The following is a 23,210-nucleotide window of genomic DNA, read 5'->3' on the forward strand; positions in this document are numbered from 1 at the left end:
TCTTTCCCTCTCTCTCTCTGTGTGGCTCTCTCTGTCAAATTAAAAATAAATGAATGAATAAATAAAAAATTTAAAAAAAGATGCATGTGCAGTACAACATAATTTTTAATTTCTTACTTATTCTTTAAGAAGTATATAAATTAAACACCTGGTTTGTTCTAATTGATCTTTTGATAATATAGACCATAGGCAGCTTTACCTGTAAATTCACTGAAATGACAAAACTGGTGAATGGGTAAGGAACCTCTGAGGACATCTACTCAATTGTACGCCTGCCTCGCTTTTCAGAGTAAGAAAACTGGGATAAAGGAAGCGGGTAAGCAGCATAGTCCACGATGTGCTACTAGTCAGGAGCGAGTGTGAAACTGGCCCTCCCGATCCCCAAGGTTTGCTTTGCTCTCCCCTTAAACCTCAAAAATCACACTCTCGGGGCCAACAGACAGTGTAGCGGTTATGTCACTGGACTCCAACATGGCCTACTGCGGTTTGAGTCCTGGACCCGGTGGCTTGAAAATCACACTGGACATGCTGAGTGCATGCCAGGATCCCAGGAGGCGAATGGAGGAGAAGGGATTGTGGCATGGCCATTCTCCCTGTGTGTATGTGGGGGTGATTTCTCAACTTTCTCTCTCTCTCTCTTTCTCTTTGGCAAGTACACACTCCCCCAGGAATGCATGTGCTCTAAGGCAAAAATCTCTAAAGGGAAAAGAAAAAAGTTAAATAAAAAAAAAAAAAAACTACACCCTCAGAGGCATTTACAATGTCTGCAGCTGTCTGCCCCTTTATAAAGTATCTGCACTACTATCTTAGGGATTTTTTTTCATGGTTCTTTCTTCCCAGGCTGCTAATTAACCTTCCTATTACTGTTAGTATCCATCTTCAGAATTGTTCTTACTCTAACTTATTTATTCTAATTTGTCGTAGGTCAGGAAGGAAAACAAGCACAGTTAATAACGGTCTAAAACAAGGTTAAATGGATTCTGAAGGAGAGACTGAGGTACTTATCTGTAACTCAAGTATGCTTTTATAATTCAAATGTCTTTTTTTTTAGTTAAAATTTCTGACTTTTTGGCTATTCAAGGCATCCAAGGTTTCTTCATGGACAGTTGACCTTTATTTAACTGAACTCCCAGAAGTCTTGGGTCATCGGAAATGTCATGATGTATTTTTTTGTTTTTCTATGCAAAAATGCATTATGACTTTTATGACAACCCAGTATTTCAAGGCCAGGCTCTCCAAATATTTTAATAGCAACCTGGAAATTTCACAAACAAAATTTATCTCTACTACTGGGTCATCATTTTTTACTTACAATATTTTCTTTTTTATAAAAGGCAATGTATTTATCTTAAGAGAAAGAGAGAAAGAGAGGTAACACCCCCAATAGGGTTTCAATGCTCAAACTACCCCCAGACCCAGCCAGCTGGGATCATAAGCGTGCACATACAGGGTGTATTCAGGAGGGTCTCTGGACTCGAACTGGGAACCCTCCCATGCCTCACAGAACATCATATTTTGCTACTCAGCCACCATCTAGCTCCTAATGATATTTTCAGCATACAGTGGGCTTACAGGGATGAAACCCCACTGTAAGTCAAAAAGTAACTATATGCACTTACATAAATGCATTTTCTGGCAATGAAGACCCCACTAAATTGATTGCATCGTGCACTAATGGGCTCGACATAGTCAGAAGATGCAGAAGACATACTTTAACTGTAAGGAGTTGAGTTTTGCTGAGTTTGATTTTTTTTAATCTGCCATAAGGTGTGTGCACTTGACAGAGAGTGCAGAAAGGGAGAGAAAGCGTCCAAGGGGGTATGGCAAGTCAGCAGTCCTTTCTCCATTTCTCCAAGCTGCTGGGATTTGTGGCAAGCATGCACATGCACCTGATGTGTTTTTCAAGCCACCAGGTCTGGCATTTGAGCTGTGTGGTCAGCCATGTGGGATCTAGCTTCCTTAACCACCAGGCCGTGGTCTGGCTCTGAGCTTGATTTTTATTTATATGTCCACAGCTACTAGAATGGTGTCTTCAACATCAAGCCGAAAGATATGTGGACCTGATTTATTTTTTAAAGGTTTTTATAACTAAGAGTAGGCATACCCAAATCAAGTTTGTGAGTTAGAAAGATGGGAAGTCAAATGATCACTGTCTTAGACCTATTTTGTCTCCTGAAAATTAAAAAAAATTTCTGATCAGAAAAATGACATGTTCATTTTTTAAAAATAAAGCTAAACAATACTGAAAAGTGTAAAGAAAAGAGTAAAAATCGCTGTTAATATTTCAGGGCTATCCTTCCATGTTTTTATTTATACTGGATTGTTGGGAAAGTCATGACATATTTTTGCATAGAAAAATACCTCATGACTTTCCCAACAACCTAACACATAAAGAAATATAATTTATACGAAATACTGAGCCTATTTTTCTTAACAGAAATGTTATAGATGTATTTTTACATGTCCTTAAATGTCTACCTACAGCAACATTGTAAATGTGCACACAGTATATACCACAGTAGCATTAACAATAAATGAACAAACCCGTATTGAAAAACATTTAGGTTGCTTCATTTGTTCAGACAATATAAATAGTGTGACAACATGTACATATACCTATTAACGCACATGCACACACACACACACACACATCAGTTGTACAATTTCTAGGAATAATATGCAGAGGTAGATTTACTAATGCAGAGGAGGAAGTATGAGGGTCTTCAAAAAGTTCATGGTAAACATATATTGTGGAAAAAGAAAAACTCCATGTAATTTAGTTTTCTGCATCAAAATAAACTTGGGTTAATTCCATTTCCCTACTAACTTTGAAGTATTCTGTCTTTCACTTCCTGCTATTTACATATTATTTGAATGTCTTGCAATAAGCATGCATTACTAACATGTTAAACAAACCTTAGTTACAGCTAAAGAACTCAAAGAAATAAGCAACTGTTTGGCCACTGAAATTATAAATTAAATAGATAATGTCACAGCAAAGGTTCCAACATGCAAAATAACAAATGAAGGGGGGTGGCAGGTGGTATGTGGTTAAGGCGGCAGAATTCCCACATGGCTGACCATGGTTTGAGTCCTGGACCGGGCAGATTGTTTTCTCACTTTCCTTTTTTTTTTTGGAGAGGTTTTTGCTATAGGGTGCGTGCAGAGAGAGACAGAGAGATAGAAAGCAAGAAATCACCCACTAGGGGGGATGGCCAAGCCACAATCCCTTCTCCTTCAGTCTCCTCTCAGGATCTTGGGCATGCACGCACAAGCTCCTGGCATGAGTTTAAGCCACCGGGTCTGGGACTCGAACTGCAGTCAACTACGTGGGAGTCTAGCGACATAGCCATTATGCTAACTGCTGGTGGTTCAAAAAAAGAATTTTTAAAAAAAAAAAAAAAAAGAATTATATTTATATATTTTGACCACAAATCCCAAGAATTTGTTTATCAGAAACCTGGTCCTTGGGCGGCCGATATTGGCATCAACTATAGAACTTATGAAAAGTGCAGATTTTTGGGCTTTGCCTCAGACCAATGGTTATTAATAATTGTTCTAAATTTCCTAGGATAGTCATATTAAAACTACTTAAGTGTACTAGAAATTCCAGTATTTCAGGAGTCAAATTTTATCACCAAGAATGTCTCCAGCAGGGCTAGGTGGTGGTGCAGCAGTGAGAAAGGTCTTAGATCTGCCTCCTGGAGCTTCCTTTAGCACACTGGGTGTGCGTGTGCCAGGCTAGCTCAGACTAGGGGGCAGACCGTGGAACCCTACTGGTGATGCCTTGCCTCTGTGCCTCTCTCTCTCGTGGGAGGAATAAATGGATACTTTTAAAAACCAGAACAGACAGTGTTATTGCTGTTGTGATTACATGCAAGTATCACCTAGAAGTTTTGAAAAACTGGACTAATAAATGGAAGTATGAATACTAACTACCATAGCATATTAAATACAAAAAAAGAACAAAATATATTTTTTTAACATTTACAAAGTAATTCATAGGGCTGGTAGGTGGCATGGTGATTAGAGTGCTAGACTCCCACATGGGTGACCAGGATTTGAGTCCTGGACCTGGTGGCTTGCTTTCTCACTTTTCCTTTCTGACTCTCTCTGGTCAAATTTAAAAATAAGAACAATAATAAGTTAAATAGGGACTGGCATGTGCCATGGTGGTTAGAGGGTGCTGGACTCCCACATGACCAACTGTGATTCGAGTCCTAGACCTGGCGGCTTGCTTTCTCAAGTTCCCTCTCCTTCTCTCACTCTGTCCCCCTCTTATTAAAATAAGATAAATAAATAAATAAAATTAATAAAGTTAAATAAAATAAATAATAATAAATTAAATAAATAATTCTTTTTTAAAAAGTAATTCACTTACGTTCTGAGGATGGAAGAATGAGGCAGCTTAAGAATCTTTCTTACATAATCATAGACTTTGCTGCTGCATAAGTACAGTGTACATGCAAACTGCTTCATCTCCGTGGAGTATCCAGCCGTGTCGCTCCAGTTATACAACTCCCACTTAAAATCTGTTAAAATAAATTTATTTATTCCTTAGGATGAAAAAAATGTGATTAATAACATTTTTAGGTACAGATCCTAATATGTGGAAGTGAAATGTACTGGGCGTCATAATTCAAATATAAATATAGTCACATTTTAATGGACTTTGTCAGGAAGTTAAAAATCTTCTTGGGGCCCCTTGACCAATTTATCATGTTCACCATGGGTCATTTCACTGCAGAGAGAGAAGAAGAAAGTTTTAACTTCAATCAATCATGTTTTCACTATTTATTAGTAGCAAGAATGGAGTTGTTTTTTTTTGGGGGGGAGGGGTTTGCTATAGGGCGCATGCGCTTGCCAGAAAGACAGAGAGAGACATAGAGACAGGAAGCGAGAAATCACCCCCCAGAGAGGATGGCCATGCCGCAATCCTTTCTCCTCCATTCTCCTCTTGGGATCTTGGGCATGCACGCACATGCGCCTGGCATGAGTTTAAGCCACCAGGTCCAGGACTCAAACTGCGGTCGACTATATGGGAGTTCAGCAACATAGCCATTATGCTAACTGCTGGTCCCAAGAATGGAGATTTTGATAACAAGGAACAAAATGAAATAAATGAATAAAATTAAGTCTCTGAACTATGAGGACATTTATTTGTTTGATTTTATTCATGGTAACTAATTATCTGAAGTTTAAAAATTAGACATGAGAGGGACCAGCAGTTAGCGTAATGGCTATGTTGCTGGACTTCCATGTAGTTGACCATGGTTCAAGTCCCAGACACCGGGTGCATGTGTGCCCAAAATCCTGAGAGGAGAATGGAGAAGGGATTGTGGCATGGCCATCTCCCCTGGGGGGTGATTTCTCGTTTTCCATCTCTCTGGTGAGCACATGTGCCCTATAGTAAAAACCTCTCCAAAAAAAAGAGAAAGAAACATTTCTGGGGATAGCACCATTCAGGTTGAGCAGACCATCTTGCCTATCAATGAGAGGAAAAATCCCTCTGTTGCTGGAAGGGACTCTATTTACTGTCTCTGTTCCCCTCTTAGAAAAACACAAAATGTTCTCCACCTTTGACAAAAGAAACAGGACTTCTCTTTTCTCAGAATGTAAGTCCTAAATCTCTGCTGCTTTTGCAAAATAAGCCAGAAATTCTTATTTTGCTTCTCTTGAAATATCCTGGCCTGCAAAGAGAACCAGGTAGTCTTTCCACAGCTCTATATATCTGCTATAACGAAAACGTTTTGAAAGAAAAAAAAAAGAAGCAACAAATCATACAATTTCCAAGCTTAAAGAGGTTTTGCAAGTTATCTAGTTCAACTCCATTGCAAAAAGACTTTGGTAATAAATTGAGTCACAGTTAAATTGTTTATAAAGGATTGGCAGTAGTATGGGTAAGAGGTATTATAAAACGTGGCTGGAGGGCTGGGGAGAGAGGACTGTGGCATGATAACCCTGTCGAGGTACTTTCTGTTCTCTTTCTCTTGTATATATGTACACTCTGTCATTTAAAAACAAAACAGAGTGGTAAGTGGTCCGGCCTCGGTGGTGTGAGTGGTGCGGGTGCTGCTGTGTGATGCTGGAGGCCATCTGGGAAGGCTCCAGGTTCCCACCCTAGGGTCTGCTTGAACACATCAGGTGCACAAGTGCTGCTGGATGGCTGCAGAACTAGGGGGAGGACTGCAAAGGAAGACTCTGTCAAGGTTGTTTATCTCTGTTTGCCTGTCTCTGTCTCTCAGAAATAAATTTTAAAAAAGAAATATAAAACCATTTTTTAAAAAATATTTTGTTGCTTTCCCTTTTTTTAAAAAAAAATAATTATTTATTTAATTTTATTTATTTATTTATTTTAATTTGATCAGAGAGAGAGATACACCGAGAGAGAGGGAAAGTGAGAAAGCAAGCCACCAGGTCTGGTATTTGAACCATGGTTGGCCATGCATGAGTGTCCAGTGCCTTAACCACCATGCCACCTGCTGGCCCCCATATCAAACCATTTTTTTAAAACGTAATAGAGGGACCAGCAGGTTGCACGGTCATTAAGGGTGCTAGACTCCCACATGGCCAACCACGGTTCTAGTCCCAGACCTGGAAGCTTGCTTTCTCACTTTCCCTTTCTCTCTGTCTCTCTCTGGTCAAATTTAAAAATGAGAACAATAACAATGCTTTCTCACTTTCCATCTCTCTCCCTCTCTGTCCTTCTCTGGTCAAATGAAAATAAATAAATGAAGTTAAATAAAATAATTCTTTTTGGGAGCAGCAGTTAGCGTAATGGCTATGTCGCTGGACTCCCACGTAGCTGACCACGGTTCACGTCCTGGACCCGGTGGCTTAAAACTCACGCCAGGTGTGTGTGCGTGCATGCCCAAGATCCCAAGAGAATGGAGAAGGGACTGCGGCGTGACCATCCCCCCTGGGGGGTGATTTCTCGCTTTCTGTCTCTCTGTCTCTCTCTGTCTGGCGAACGCACATGCCCTATAGCAAAAACCTCTCCAAAAAAATAAAAATAAAATAATTCTTTTTAAAAAAGTGACAAATATAGAATACAAAATTGGATAAACCATGCGTGATCTCATCTCCAGGTAGTGTTATTATGCATTATTTTTATCATTTAACTATCTTTGTTTTCACCAAACTCATGATAGATTACATGTTGGGGAGAGAGAGAAAAAAAGAGACAGAAATACCCTGTACAGAGCCCAGTGATGCCACAATCCCCTCCCTCCAGTCCTCTGGCCCACCAGGGTCCTGAGCACGTATGCATACATACACACACATGCACACACACACACACACACAGCCCTGGCATGTTTTCAGGATGACTGGGCAAGGACTCAAACCATGGTAGGCATGTGGCTTCTACCTTCACAGGCAGCATGCTCCCAGTGGCGGTCAAACATGTTACTTTTATCATTGGAAAATTATAAAATATGAAAGGATTTTTGGCAATTATTTTATTCTTCTTGCTTATGCTTCCAAGACTTTTCAATTCCCCATTCGAAGCATGTTTTCTCAGGCAACAGCCAAGTAAATATTTAATATTTCAAAAACATGAAGAGCTTTTTCATAAGCATTACAAGTAATTGAGGAAAATACCTGAAAATTGTGCTCGGAGCAGACACTCTGTTTCTTCAGAAAGTAGTTTTTCTTCTACGAGGGCATCGATTAACTGCAAGCCCTTTCTCTTCTTGACCATCCTATAGTTTTTAACAGAGATAAGTCTTTTTTTGGACACTTGGAGCATTTGTTGCACCTCAGCCAGGTTCTCTGCACCTACTGTCAAAGGTCTCCTTAAACTATAGGTATGGTCCTCAGTAGCAACTTCTTCAGAATTATCTGGAAGTGGCTGTTTTAGGACTTTCTGTTTTGCTTTACCTTTAAGGTGCACGCCTTGAAGAACCTATGACAGATAAAAAGTGAAGATTATTTTAGAAATCATCACACAGTAGATTATCTTTTAAAATACTATTTAGTATAAATCAAGATTTATCTGGTTGCTACGGAAGAGTCAGTTATAAAAGAAAAGGTCATAGTCTCTGAATTTCTTTGAATGTATAGGTCATCAGACAATGTCACTGGGTTTTTATTGTTCATCTATACAGAAGTATTAATGCGATGCTGAAAAATTTCTGAAATGATTAAGTGGCAGCCATTTGGGAAGGCTTTATGGAAGTGAACTTTAAGTAGTTCTCTGAAGAAATATCGTGGTTTAATGAAGGAGCCAGGGAAGTAATCTGAGGGAAAAAGAAGGCATGGTGACAGAGCATAGGTTTCAGAATTATGACTGACCTGGGTTAGAATCCTAGTTCCCCCATTTATTATCTGTCACTTAAGCTCTATAATCCCTTGTGTCCTCATCTGTAAAATGTGGATAATACAGGGTTATTAAGATAGAATAACATAATTTATATAAATTGTCTAGTACAATCCTAGGACTGTTCTAGGCATTGATACACGGTAGCCATTACTGATTTTATACAAAAGCTGGCCAGTTAATCACATAGATGGTGTGTTAAATATATATGGCTTGAAAAGAGAATTCAGGGCTGTGAGAAATACACAAATCAGTAAATAGGAAGCTCTGAGAACTGATGAGTTTGAATTTGGTTATCAACCATACATTTCTAATTAGGAGAGTGAGATAAGACAATACTGAAAGGAGACTCCAATGAGCAAGAGGAAGGTTAGGCTATTATCAGAACAGAAGGCAGAGGTGATTACCACATACTGGGCAGAAAGTGCAGGCCACATACGAGAGTTGTAGTTAAGGGGTAAAAGGATAAAATAAAAACAATCAAAAGAAATGGAATGGAAAGCAGAAGTCTCATCTTTTCCATATATTTCTTCCTTTACCAATGCTAATAATTAGGTCAATAGTTTTTGGTCAAGATCAGTAACATTATCAGGAGCTCCAAAAGGTAAGAATTTCAAAGTTTTATGAAAGTTATGTTGTACTTAACAAAAGCTTGAATGCCAAGACTTTTTGTATCTACTAGTTGATATTTGTGATTAGTAACTTTTATGTCAAGACAAATGATTTGCATTTGTGTACTTTAAAAAAAAAAGGTTCCAGAGGACAAGGCTAATATTACATATATAGATCAAAAAGGAAAAATAACTAAAACATTTTCAAAGCATTTCAAATCTATTATTGCATTTATTTTGAGACTCAGGATTTTATGTCTGCACCGACTCTAGCCATAGTGTGAGCTACCTTGATCTGTAAAGGCCCTGTAAAATCTAGCTTTAAGTAGATTATACCTTGTAGAGAGAAACGGAAGGCACAGCTCCTTTTTTCAATTTTCTTCTTATGCCATATGACTCAAAGTCACTTTCTCGAAAGTGTTTGGAACATAGTATAGCACCTGGTCCTGGAATCCAAATCTTCTTGCTTCTGGGGTCCACACGATTGACAGCACTAATCCATTTTGAGCGTAGTATGGTATCCGTTGGAAACCTATAGCAATCAAAGTTCCATTAATGTGAAAACATTATAGTAATGCCATAGTAGTATTTATTATATAAACTCATTGTTAATATTTTTTTTGGAGAGTTTTTTGTTTTGTTTTGCGATAGGGTGCATACATGCACCAGAAAAAGAGAGAGAGAGACAGAGAGCGAGAAATCACTCCCCCCCCCCGGGGGGGGGATGGCCACACCGCAATCCCTCCTTCTCCATTCTCCTCTTGGGTTCTTGGGCATGCACACACACATGCCCGGCCGGTGTGAGTTTAAGCCACTGGGTCTGGGACTCAAACTGTGGTTGACTATATGGGAGTCCAGCGACATAGCCATTACGCCAACTGCTGGTCCCAACCTTTTGTAAATCTTAATTTAGGCTTTAAAGCACATAACTGTTAGGAACTGAGAGTGCTGAAATTTTTAATTTCCTCAGTTAATTGTTAGAAAAATAATAAAGTGGTGTAGTAGAACCTAATTCTGAGGTACTCTCTCAATCACCTTGAGAAATATCACTGCATTGAAAAACCTGTGTTCAAGCGCCATGACCTTTTTTCAGCTGTATGTATCAGACATACCAGTTGAATCTCTGAGCCTCCTTAAAGGGCTGTAAAAATACCTGAGGCCACACATACATTGAAAAGCACTTTAGAACTGTAAAGTTCCATACAGTTTTTTTTTTCCTAGATGCAACTAATTCTATTTCTGGGACTTCCATTTTATTGTTCCAGGAAGATGTTGCTACCTGATCAAGACACAATGTGGGACAGCAGGTGGCAAGGAGGTTAAGGTGCTGGATTCCACATGGCCAGCTGTGTGGCTTCAGTCCTGGACCCGGTAGCTTGAGAATCATGCCAGGCACATGTGCACGCATGCCCAAAATCCCAAGAGGAGGCTGGAGGAAAAGGGACTGCTGAGTGGCCATGCCCCCTTGGGGGTGATTTCTCACTCCCCACTCCACCCTTTGGTGAGCACACATGCTCTCTAGCAAAAACTAATCAATAAATAAATAAAAGAAAGAGAGAGAAAGAGAGAATGAACGAAACTGTCTTTCCAATAAACTCTCACAATGGCACATGTTTGTGAGACAACTTCTCTACAGACTGGGCATAATCTCTAACCATGCAAAGAACCAGCAAATGTTGGCTGGTCCACTGAGTTACATTATAGCCTTAGAAACAAAAGTTTCCTGACTGGTGCACCAGGTGAGTACACTGACTGATCCTCTTAGCTCAAGGGTGGCCTGGAACACCTGGAGCACCTTGGTAGTTATTGCAAGCCATACCCAAACAGCTTTATTGGTTTCCCCCAAAGTATTAAACCAGAGTTTCTTATGCATAAAATGTCCTGAAAAATGTTGAGAAACACTGTAGTCTAACCAGCATGACATACTAGTTTGAGTTCTAGACAAAATTGAACTGGTAATGATAATACTTTTCTCAGGTTTTTGTTTTGTTTTTGCCATTGAGTGTATGTACTCAACAGAGAAAGAAAGTGAGAACCCCACCTCCAACCCCTGGGAGGGGGGGGGAATGGCAACACCACAGTCTCTTCTCTGGGATTTTGGGCACACACATGTTCCCAGTTAGCTTTGCAAGCCACTGGGTACGGGTCTCAAACCATGCAATCAGCCATGTGGGATCCAGCACCTTACAGCATCTACATTGTTGATTACAGACAATTTAAGGACCAGCCAGTGGTGGTGGTTAAGGTAGGGGGACCCCACATAGCTGACCAAACAGCTCCAGTTCTGTTCGAACTTCAAACCCAACTACTTCAAAAACATGCGGGGTGTACATGTGGTTGTGCCTCAAGTCCCGAGAGGAGATTGAGAAGGGATTGCAATACGGCCATCTACCCTGGGGGTACTTTCTCACGTACGTTTTCTTTCTCTCTTCCCTCCTGCTCCCCCCAAAAGTGCATGCACCTTACAGAAAATATAAAAACAAAACAAAAATCTCTGAAAGGCAGGTTCTTATCTTTTTACAAAAGATGAAAGCAAGACAAGAAACAAGCACAGACACCAGTAAATAGGTGAAATTAGAATTCATATCTCTCTAGTCTCAAGCAGATTCTGCCAGAGCAAAAATCCCAAACCAATTACCATCAAACATAAACAATGGATTGGTTTGCACTGCAGTACAGTCCTTTTTTTTTTTTTTGGTGAGCACACATGCTCTCTAGCAAAAACTAATCAATAAATAAATAAAAGAAAGAGAGAGAAAGAGAGAATGAACGAAACTGTCTTTCCAATAAACTCTCACAATGGCACATGTTTGTGAGACAACTTCTCTACAGACTGGGCATAATCTCTAACCATGCAAAGAACCAGCAAATGTTGGCTGGTCCACTGAGTTACATTATAGCCTTAGAAACAAAAGTTTCCTGACTGGTGCACCAGGTGAGTACACTGACTGATCCTCTTAGCTCAAGGGTGGCCTGGAACACCTGGAGCACCTTGGTAGTTATTGCAAGCCATCCCCAAACAGCTTTATTGGTTTCCCCCAAAGTATTAAACCAGAGTTTCTTATGCATAAAATGTCCTGAAAAATGTTGAGAAACACTGTAGTCTAACCAGCATGACATACTAGTTTGAGTTCTAGACAAAATTGAACTGGTAATGATAATACTTTTCTCAGGTTTTTGTTTTGTTTTTGCCATTGAGTGTATGTACTCAACAGAGAAAGAAAGTGAGAACCCCACCTCCAACCCCTGGGAGGGGGGGGGAATGGCAACACCACAGTCTCTTCTCTGGGATTTTGGGCACACACATGTTCCCAGTTAGCTTTGCAAGCCACTGGGTACGGGTCTCAAACCATGCAATCAGCCATGTGGGATCCAGCACCTTACAGCATCTACATTGTTGATTACAGACAATTTAAGGACCAGCCAGTGGTGGTGGTTAAGGTAGGGGGACCCCACATAGCTGACCAAACAGCTCCAGTTCTGTTCGAACTTCAAACCCAACTACTTCAAAAACATGCGGGGTGTACATGTGGTTGTGCCTCAAGTCCCGAGAGGAGATTGAGAAGGGATTGCAATACGGCCATCTACCCTGGGGGTACTTTCTCACGTACGTTTTCTTTCTCTCTTCCCTCCTGCTCCCCCCAAAAGTGCATGCACCTTACAGAAAATATAAAAACAAAACAAAAATCTCTGAAAGGCAGGTTCTTATCTTTTTACAAAAGATGAAAGCAAGACAAGAAACAAGCACAGACACCAGTAAATAGGTGAAATTAGAATTCATATCTCTCTAGTCTCAAGCAGATTCTGCCAGAGCAAAAATCCCAAACCAATTACCATCAAACATAAACAATGGATTGGTTTGCACTGCAGTACAGTCCTTTTTTTTTTTTTTCTTCCTGTTGACCATGTCTTTTCTACGTTAGTGGTGGGAATTTACTTTGGCTCCCTGTGCATCAAATATTTTCCAGAAAAAAGGCTAACAAAACTTCTACAGTGGTGGGAACCAGCAGTTAGCGTAATGGCTATGTCGCTGGACTCCCACGTAGTCGACGGCGGTTCGTGTCCCGGACCCGGTGGCTTAAAACTCACGCCGGGTGCGTGTGCGTGCGTGCCCAAGATCCCGAGAGGAGAATGGAGGAGAAGGGATTGCGGCGTGACCATCCCCCCTGGGGGGTGATTTCTCGCTTTCTGTCTCTTTGTCTCTCTCTGTCTGTCTGGCGAGCGCACGCGCCCTACAGTGAAAATCTCTCAAAAAAAAAAAAAAAAAAAAAAAAAAAACTTCTACAGTGGTTATCTCTGGGGGGGAGGGGCAATTAAGATATGAAGCTTTAACTACACCTGTAACTTAATTCTGTCCTAAAGAGACTTAAAACAAACAAACAAACATCAAGGCAAAATGTTAACATTACTTTAATCCTATTATGTTTGAAATAACGAATAATTAGAAGTTTAAAAATATACTTCAACATGGAGGCGAAAACTTCTTCTAAATGATCATACATATTTATTTAGTTATGAAATTAAAAACTTTTTTCTTGGGACCAGCAGTTAGCGTAATAGCTATGTTGCTGGACTCTCATGTAGTCGACTGTGGTTTGAGTCCCGGACCTAGTGGCTTAAACTCACGCCAGGCATGTGTGCGTGCGTGCCCAGGATCCTGAGAGGAGAATGGAGAAGGGATTGCGGCGTGGCCATCCCCCCTGGGGGGTGATTTCTTGCTTTCTGTCTCTCTGTCTCTCTCTGTCTGTCTGGTGAGCGCATGCACCCTATAGCGAAAACCTCTCCAAACAAACAAACAAACTTTTTTCTTAATTTGCCAGTGGCACATGTGCTCAACAGAGAGAGGTGGGGAGCAGTGAGAAAGTACCGACCCCACAACAGGGCATGGTCACAGCACAATTCCTTCTCCGTTTTCTCCACCCTGTTAGAATTATTAGGTCTGTTTTTCAAACTCCAGGGCCATGATTTGAACTATGCGGTATGCCATGTGGGATCCAGGTGCTTTAACCACGGAGCCACAAAGCTGGCCTTGAAATAAATTCTCTGCATCTCTTTACTGACCCAAACAAAAGGGTCACTAATTTTTACCTTGCCAGTCCCACTTCACATTTAGCCATGAATGTTTCTGACAGGGCACCAATGTTCTCACGGTTAAGTCTCCACAGCTTTGAATCACTTTGATTCGTTTTGCACCAGAGCCCCTTGCTTACGTTCTTGCCACTTCTTTTGAGAGTCTGATGATGGTGCTGGAGATAACCGTGGAAATAGAGCTGAAGCCTCAATAAGTTTCCATGCAAAGCAAATGCAAAAACAGACATAGAGTAACTAGATTCTACTGACCGATAAAACAATGAAAAATAAGTTAATTTGAAGGCTTGAGATCTGAAAGCGGAGTATAGAGGTAAGAGGGAGTGGTTACCGGTGGGCTGGGAAAGTAGCTAGAGCCCAGACCACAAAGGGTTTTGTGCACTGATAAGCAATAGATGCAATCCATTGGGACGTGCACTCACTGGACAGGAATGCATCCACGGAGATCTGAACATCAGAATTGCCTTTTATATATTTTGGACCATCCTTTTACTTTTGTGGGCTTTTACATTTTGGGGGGGGGGTTTGCTATAGGGCACGTGCGCTGGCCAGAAAGAGACAGAGAGACAGAAAGCGAGAAATCATCCCCCATGGGGAATGGCCACACCGCAATCCCTTCTCCATTCTCCTCTTCGGATCTTGGCACGCACATGCGCCGGTGTGAGCTGATGGGTCCAGGACTCGAACCGCTGTTAATTACATAGGAGACCAGTGACATAGCCACTACGCCAACTGCTGGTCCCACTTTTTGTGTTTTATAACAGTTATCAGTATAGTACTTCACATATTTAACTAACAATCATACATAAATGAAGGGCATATAACATTTTTATGGAAGAGCATTCCATCATCAAGAAGTTTGAAGATGGCTGGGACGCAATGGCAAGTTGACTACTTCTCTGCTTACACTACCCCTGCTGATCCCTTGTTACAGATCTGTATTACCTGTTGCTAGGACTAACACAGCATTCTCTTCTTACGTCTTCTAGGTGTTGGGAAGTTGGAAGAAAATAAAGGGACAGGAAAGACAATACCGCTTACTTTCATCCACTTTCCTTCTTCCCAGTATGCCTTGAATATGGATTTGAATGACCTAATTTAATCTGGACTACAGATGTCGGTTCAAATTGGACTGATCTGAAATTCTGCCCCATTCGTGAACTAAATGAAATTTCCTAGCCATGATCAGACCTAGCCAGAATCAGGGGTCTTATAGAACTCAGCTAACAGCACTGAACAACTTGCAACGTCAAGTAGTGCTGAATAACACTCATCAGTGCTCAGGCTCCTGAAGATGCCACGCACAAGAAGCGCATTGCCTTCAACAATTCTCCCAAACTACTCTCCCTTCCGGTCTCTACGGAATAAAACCACTAAAATAAAAAGAACTGGTCTCTCCGTGTAACCCTCACTCAATGCCATCATGCAAGCGGTAGGCAGCAGAAAAATCAGCATTTTAGAGAGAAAGCCGGCACAAGGAGAGAGGTGGCAGAATCTGAACTCTTCAAAGTTCCTAGGGTCCGCTCCCCCGCCACGCACAGCACGTCACAGCACGTCACGTTGACGGTGGGACGTACTGTACGATCCCGCCCACCCTGGCCTGCAGCACACCAGGCCCTGCAGGGAGTTTGTTGGCTCCAAGGTTGCTCTCACACGCACTGGTGGAAGGAGAGGCCACGCTCCCGGCTCAGCACGGTGTCCCGGGTGGTGCAGCCCACTGCAGAGCAACTTCGAGTCATCTTGTTGCGTGGGGCTCCACCTTCCGGGTTCCCACGACGGCATAGATCTCCGTAAACTTAGTTCCGCCGGTTAACTCTGCAGCTACGACCTTTATTTATCCGGTAGGCGGGCTTTGGGGACGCGGGACTCCCACCCTTCCTCTCAGTGGGCGCCGTGCTTGATGCCTTAGCCAATCATAGCCCACGTCGCGTTGCAATGACCAATAGGAAAGGCCGAGGCATTGAGACGCGTATTTGACCGTTCCTCCCACTCTGTTGGAGGGTGGATAGTGGGTTTTGCTTTAACTCGGTCTTTTCCTTCCTGTTTTCACCTGGTCTGGCACTATCTGGCGACATCGCCCTTTTTGTGAGGCCGATCCTGAGAATGCAAAGCAGAGGGGCTGGACTAACATCGAGGCGAATCCAGGGACTTGTCAGTGGGCTTCCAGGTGCCATCTTTGACACTGTAGGGTATTGAGAGGAAGGGAGATGAATGTGGGAGAGGGCTAAGCACGGTTCCTTACAAATGTTGAAGGCAGAGTGGAGCCTTAAAATGATGCGGTTTACTGCCGTGCGTGCCATTTCATTCCTTTTATCTTGCAGCTCTCTGATACGGAAGTGATGTGGGAGCTATTGCCATGGATGGCCAGAGTCTAGCAGGACTGGTCGTCTTAAAGTGTCTTTTCTGAAAGACAGTGCCGCAGTGACACAGTTAAGGAGGAAATAAGGTAAGGCTCTTGGGACTCGAAGCGTTTATGGCCTAGTGGGGAATCATCAATATCAATAACAAGACGGGCCGGAGAGACGGAGCAATGAAGTGTATTTGGTTGGGACCGGGGATCGTGTATAGCTTTCCCGGGTGAGATCATCCGAGAACAATGTCTTTGTTAAGCTTTTTTCCTTTACGGTATGAGAGTCCACGGTTCATCAAAGGAGATAAGGCGTCAACCTAGGGCAGTTTTTACATTGAGAAGATAAAATGTTAGTCTTTGATCTGAATAACATTGGAAGACTCTTAGAGAAAACAGAAATTTCTAACTTTTTCGTTTCTTTTTCTAACTCACAGAAATGATTCCAGATTTCCGAGTGTAACAAGATTGGTTCTTCTTCCCTTCTATGTTTACTCTGTCTAGATTCCAGCCAAAAAGATTCATGCTAAGGTATTAACTTACATCTACTTTGTGGTTTACCCTGCTTTATCTTCTCTGAATGAAAGTAACAGAGGCTTCCCTTATGTTTTCTTAAAAGTCACATGGCCTAAGGACAGCTCATGAACTTTAGAAGAAATGACCCTTGAGGGATGTGTAGGGCCAATGCTAAGATGTATGCAAAGTAGAAACTGTATTTTAATACTGTTGGTTGGATTATCCCAACCTTTCTAGTACTAAGTCCATTAAAACATGAATGAGGCTGAAATAGAAATAACATTGTTTTCAATTATCTTTAAGGAAATACTTGGTTGCCTGAATTTTTAGAACAGTTTTATTCAGATATATTTCTTTTTTTTTTTTCTTTTATTAATTTACCAGAGAGGCCTGTGCTCCCCGGAGAGGGAGGGAAAAGGAGAAAACACCCTCCCAATGGGATATTGTCATATAATAATTCCTTCTCCACTTTGCCATTCTGCTGGGATGTTAGGCACACATGCACACACACCCCAGCATGTTTTTTGATCCTCAAATCAGGAGTCATACCTCAGTTGGCCATGTGGGATCCGTCTTCCCTCAACCTCCAGGCCACAGAGCTGGCCTCCGATATATTTCTTACACTATACAACAGATTTTAAGTGTAGAGTTTAGTGGCTCTTAGTAGCTACATACATTTTCATCACTTTCAAAGACAACTGATTCTTGGGACCAGCAGGTGACGTGGTGGTTAAGGCACTGGACTCCCACTTGGTCAACTGTAGTTGGAATCTTGTACTGCAGCCTGAAAATCATGCCAGGCATTTGTGTGTATATGCCTAAAATCCCAGGAGGAGAGTAGAGGAGGGATTGTGGTATGGCTGTCTCCCCTGGGGGATGATTTCTGTCTCTCTCTCTCTCACTTTGCCCTATGGAAAAAAATAAAAAAGGCATTCTTATTAGTTGTCCTTCCTATCCTCTCCTGCATCTCTTAGCATCCACTTGTTTACTTTCTGTGTTGGTTTGTCTAGTTCATATCAATGAAACCATAAACATAGGGTCTTTTCTGACTGACTCTCACATAGCAGAACGTTTGCAAGTTCATCCCTATTGTCGCATGCATCAACCCTTATTTTTTTTTTCATTTATTGCCAGATCATATTCCACTACATGCATAGTACCACATTTTATTTCATTCATCAGTTGGTGCGCATTTGGGTTTATATTTTTTGGCTATTATGCATAAAGTTACTACAGACATTAGTGTACAGGTATTTATGTGGACATGTTTTCCTTTCTTTTGATAACTTACCTAAGTGGAATTGCTGGGTCACGTAATAACTGTTTAACTTGAGGAGCTGCCAGACCATTTTCCAAAGTGGTTGCATACTTTGTGTGTCTTATCAGCAGTGGATGAAGGTTCCGATTCCTATTTCTCATTTCTTGTGCATGTGAGGTGGTTTCTCATTGTGGTGGTTGCCTTTTTCTTTCTTTCTTTTCTTTTTTCTTTTTTTTTTTAAAGAACTAGTTTGTAGAGAACCTGTTAAAAGAGTGCTTCTTAATTGCGGAGGCAGTGTGTATGGTGAATTTCAGATGCTGGTACATATGCTTTGTTTTTGTTATAATGTCTTACGTGTTTCTAGGAAAAAAAACAAAGCCATGTTCAGGAAAAGTGTGCATTTGAATGTAGGAGGACTATGGTTAGGGTGGACCACTCAGAACCCATGCGTATTGGGCCCTGTGGTCTACTGGTTAATGGAGCTAGATCTTGTGTAGTCTGAATTCTGACCCCGGTGGCTTGAAAAACACTCTAGGTGAGTATGTGTGTAGTGTGCGTGCATGTACACCCCATATTCAGCAGAATGGAGAGATGGAGAAGGGATTGCAGTATAACCACATCCCATTAGCCTGCTTTCCCTCTCTCTGGTCAGCAAAAAAATCCTAGACAGGTTGATGATAATTCACATGAAAAAGCTGATTAGTACTTGAGTATTTTTATGCATTTGTACCTCATTAAAGGTAGCTTTAATTGGAGACTGGCATCCTATTAAAAGCCAAGGCTGATCTGTGCTAAGACACCAAGATGGAAGTGGAGTATGGGCTTGTGGACAGCTGTAATTAATAGAATGGGTTCAGAGAGACCTTAAACTGCTAAGAGCCTGAGGGGAGAGACTGACTTGGGAGGGAGCCCTCCGGGCAGGCATGCATTTGTCAGGAGGATCTGAAGTAAGGGCTATTTTCTCTTCTATTTAATTGGACCCCAGCTATTGTAGCTGATAATGATAAAACAATGTGTTTCTTATATTATTGTGACTTTTTTTTTTTTAAAACCATAGGGCACATGTGCTCACAGGGGAGGCACAGAGAGGGCAAGTGAGGAATCACTTCCTTTCCCCCAGTGTGTGTGGGGGTGACCAGCAGCAATTCCTTCTCCATTCTCCTCTTGGGACCCTGGGCATGTATGTACATAGCTGGCGTGATTTTCAGGCCACCAGGGCCAGGCCTCAAATTATGGTTCGCCACATGGGATCCAGCCACCTCAACCACCACATCACCTGCTGGCCCCACTGACAATATTCTTATAATAATTCATTGTAAATGAGTTACTGAAACTGTTCTTTAGCAGAACAGATTTACTTACATTTTATAAATTAATCACTTTATAGAAGCCTGAAGGGGTCACTGCTTTGGATGTTTTTAATGTACTTCTAAATAGGGAAATGCGAAATTCTTTACAGGGAATAGGAGCTTTTGTTGTTACATTTATTTATTCTGTGAGTGGGAGACAGAGAAAAAGAGATACAGCATCCCCTGAAAGTCTCAATGCCATGATCTACCTCCAGCTTCACCCAGCCAGGATCATGGGCACAAGCGTGCCTGCAATGCCCAAGGGGGTCCCTGGGTGTGAAGAGGCAACCTTCCTGTGTTGTATTAGCCTTGCAGAAGGCTAATACTGGGTCACTATGCAGCCCCTCCCTAGAACCTTATATTTAGTTGTGCTTTCTGTATCTATCTATAGTTAGTAAAAAGAAAAAGACAAAAGTCGTTTGTAACTTTCATATGCTTCTTTGTTGCTGCTGCTTGGTGTTACTGGTGACATTGAGGTTCTTAATTTGATCATGTGGTTATATCTTTGCTTTCTCTAGTAACTTCATATCCAATGATTAAAACTTTTTCACTGCTGTTCACATCATGAACCGTTGTGATTATCGAATACTTTAATGAGGATATGTCAGCTGTAACAAAAGTAGTATTGACCAATTTGCACGACACAACTTAAAAGAAAAATCTCTTTTTCAGGACTCATATTCTCAGAGAGGTTTGAAAAAGATCCTTGGGTCTTGGAAGATGATTAGTGGAAATATTCAGGTAACTTATCTTTCTCTTTCCCAAGTATTCCTGAAACTGTAGCACTGGGTTGGAAGTGGAAGACTGTCCAAATAAAAAATGGATTTATAAAGGCTTTGGGGAAATCTTCCTACTTTATGGTGTAGAATCTCGTTAATTGGTCACTTCAGAAGAATAACAACAGCTAATTCTTATCCGTGAGTTACTATTTGTTAGGGTTTGGAGTAAGTCTCAGGAGTAGCCATCTCAAGAGAAAAAGGTAAGTTTATTGAGAGAAAGAGCCCCCAGGGGTTTCAAGCCAGAGGTGTTTCAGCCCACCCTACCAAGGAGACATGATGCATTTATTTGGGAGGGGTGGAGGTGTAGGGTCACAAGAATGGCAGGTACTTTGATTAGCTTGCTTACCACTGTGAGCTAATCAACCCATCTATGGGTGTTGGCTGCCAGTAAGGGAGGGCTCTGGCTAGAGGATTCTGGCCCAAGGTCACTGCAAAGATCTTATTTTCTGACAATAAATTACCTAAAGGCCATTCAGGGACCAATGTAACACTATGTGCAGGTATCAGGCCAAGCTTTATCCATGTTCATATACATATATTTCTCAATATAATTACATGTATTGCTCACAATAACCCTATGAAAGCAGGTAGACTTTTTGGTTGCTAGGACTAGTATCCTATTTGTTAAGTCACCTATCCTTTTGTCAGATTCTGGGCTAGTTCTACTAGAACATTTTATTTGTTGTCCTGCTATAACTGACTTTTTTTTTTTTTTTTTTTTTTTTTTTTTTTTTTTTTTAAATTTTGACCAGAGAGTGAGAGTGAGAAAGCAAGCCGCCAGTTCCGGGACTTGAACCCCGGTCGGCCATGTGGGAGTACAGCGCCCTTAACCACCATGCCACCTGCTGGCCCCCTTACTTATTTTTGCTGATTTTTTTTTATTTTCACTCTTTTTAGTTCTGTTTTATACTTCAGAAAGCCTCGAAGTTTTGAAATGGTCAGTGATAATGTAAAGTCAGTTCTGAACTGAAAGTGAATTCATAAGATGTACATTTTATTTTCTTGGGTATGGATTGTGACCTTCTGCATTAACCGAGGTTAACCTTAATAGGTGGAAACCAGAAAGGGTGATCTTCCCTCAGTTTCTGTGAGGTCGGGAATATCTGGAAGTAGGTTCCGATGCTGGCTCAGGGTGGTCTCATCAGGTTAGACTTTTCAATACTTGCCTTGGGGGGAGAGAAAGCAACAACTTCTCCCTTGGCCAGCTCGTTTCTCTGGCCTTTGTCTAAAGACTTGATTTCTTCTTTGCCACTTGAACCTCTCCAGAGGCTGCCTGCTATCTTCAAACCCTAGCAGCTGCTTTGCCCAGAGGGAATGATCCAAAACAAAAGGACCAAGATAAAAGCTTCTGTTTTAAAACAGCCCTGGGAAGAATACAACTTCACTTCTTGGAGCTATTCTATTGTTGGGAGGGTAATCCTGTTACAGTGGAGGAGGGGACTTTACAAGGGTGTGACTTCCAGGAAGTGGGCAGTCCTTGGGGACTGTCTTGGAGGCTGCCTAGCACACTGACCACCTTTTGAAAACTTCCTATTTATTGCATAAAAAGGATTAGTATATTTTGACTCAGGTAACTTGGAAGTATGAGAGCGTGTATGTCCAAATGAGTGTTCCCTTTTCTAAGGTGCATGATTTTTTTTTTCCTGCCTGAATACTATCGGAGTGGTCCCTTAATTCTTTTTGAGAATTTTCTAAAGAGTTCATGAGAAAACTCATTTTATAGTCAGAATACCCTCCCTTGATCATGTCTTTTTCTTGGATCCTTTTTCCTGATTCTTCTTAGGTGGAAGCAGTTAAGAGAAGCTAGTTGGAATGAGGCTATAACTAGAAATTGGTTATCTCTACCTCAAGTATTTTGGTTAGGGTGATACTAACTTGAAAAAAGTTTAACTTCAAAGCTTTTTTTAAAAAAATAATTATTTTATTTAACTTTATTTATTTATTCATTTGCTTATTTCAGTTTGACCAGAGAGGGACAGAGTGAGAGAGAGAGAAAGTGTGAAAACAAGCCGCCAGGTCCGGGACTCAAACCACAGTTGGCCATGTGGGAATCCAGTGCCTTTAACCACCATGTACTTGCCAGCCCCTAACTTCAAACCTTTTTAAGAAACACAGTTCAGTTACTTATAAGCAGTCCTACAGATCTTTGGTATGAGATGGAATAAAGGTACAGATATATAGCATCCTTGAAGCAGTTTGATCTTTTTCTGCAAAGCTGCTTTTTTTATCCAATACTGTAATTGCCTGAAGAGTGCATGCTCTTGCCAGAGAAAGAAAGCGTACCCACAGTGGTGCACGATCACACGCCAGTCCTTTTCTCTCTATTCCATCAGGATTTGGGGCATGCATTCATATGCGCCCAGTGTGTTTTTCAGGCTACCAGGGCCAGGATTCGAACTATAGTTGGCAATGCAGGATATGGTTACCCATGTATAGCACTTACCACTGGGCTATAGGCTGGCCTAGCCCATGTTAAAATACATTACTACTTTTCCTTTTGCTGCTTTTAACCCCCTCTGGGTTTCTGCCCTTCTTCAGGAGCAAAACAGATTTTGTCAAGCAATCTGAATGTTTCTAACTGGTGAAATTTAATTACTGCCTAGGATTTGTCATCTTTTGAGGCTTCTTTATCTTTAATCAGTCATCACTGTTAAAAATGATGATGTAGCAGTTAACGTTGTGGGACTCCCACATGGCTAATCATGGTTCGAGTCCTGGATCCAGTGGCTTTAAACTCATTCCAGGCGCGCTTGTGAGCATGCCCAAGATCCCAGGAGAAGAAGGGATTACAGCATGGCTATCTGCCCATGCTGTAATTTCTCCCTTTCCCTCTCACTGTCTCTGTCTCTCTCTCTTTCTGGTGAGTGTATGCACCCTAAGGCAAAAAATCTCTTTAAAAAAACAAAAAAGAAAAAGTTCTTGGTTAACAGAAGCAATTCTCT

General features: G+C 41.3%; 3 protein-coding genes across 11 annotated transcripts in view; 2 read left to right on the plus strand and 1 right to left on the minus strand.

Moving 5' to 3' along the window:
• LIN54 (lin-54 DREAM MuvB core complex component) overlaps window positions 1-15,424 on the plus strand; it is a 119,255-nt gene extending 103,831 nt beyond the window's left edge. For 2 of the 5 annotated variants that reach the window (XM_027773056.1, XM_027773055.1), the window contains exons 18-19: window positions 925-997; window positions 15,009-15,423. The gene's annotated coding sequence lies outside the window, so the exon portion shown is untranslated. Of the gene's footprint in view, window positions 1-924; window positions 998-15,008 lie in introns of all 5 variants that reach the window. The other 3 variants (XM_027773053.1, XM_027773052.1, XM_027773054.1) reach the window with 3 other exon arrangements.
• The window catches only part of THAP9 (THAP domain containing 9), a 19,350-nt gene extending 3,496 nt beyond the window's left edge, over window positions 1-15,854 (minus strand). Inside the window, exons 1-4 of one of the 4 annotated variants that reach the window (XM_006151402.3) lie at window positions 15,679-15,854; window positions 9,268-9,463; window positions 7,603-7,906; window positions 4,382-4,532 (exon numbers count right to left, since the gene is read on the minus strand). In XM_006151402.3, coding sequence (XP_006151464.1) covers window positions 4,382-4,532; window positions 7,603-7,906; window positions 9,268-9,463; window positions 15,679-15,758 — 731 coding nt within the window. In that variant the 5' untranslated portion in view covers window positions 15,759-15,854. Of the gene's footprint in view, window positions 1-4,381; window positions 4,533-7,602; window positions 7,907-8,295; window positions 8,365-9,267; window positions 9,464-14,019; window positions 14,535-15,672 lie in introns of those variants that run through there. The other 3 variants (XM_027773050.1, XM_027773049.1, XM_027773051.1) reach the window with 3 other exon arrangements.
• Window positions 15,855-16,037: 183 nt separating this feature from the next.
• Window positions 16,038-23,210, plus strand: part of SEC31A (SEC31 homolog A, COPII component) — a 98,446-nt gene continuing 91,273 nt past the window's right edge. Inside the window, exons 1-4 of one of the 2 annotated variants that reach the window (XM_027773029.1) lie at window positions 16,038-16,186; window positions 16,341-16,465; window positions 16,804-16,897; window positions 20,162-20,230. The gene's annotated coding sequence lies outside the window, so the exon portion shown is untranslated. Of the gene's footprint in view, window positions 16,466-16,803; window positions 16,898-20,161; window positions 20,231-23,210 lie in introns of both variants that reach the window. The other variant, XM_027773031.1, reaches the window with a different exon arrangement.

Source organism: Tupaia chinensis, unplaced genomic scaffold (assembly GCF_000334495.1).
Source record: "Tupaia chinensis unplaced genomic scaffold, TupChi_1.0 Scaffold000318_1, whole genome shotgun sequence".
NCBI lineage: Eukaryota > Metazoa > Chordata > Mammalia > Scandentia > Tupaiidae > Tupaia > Tupaia belangeri.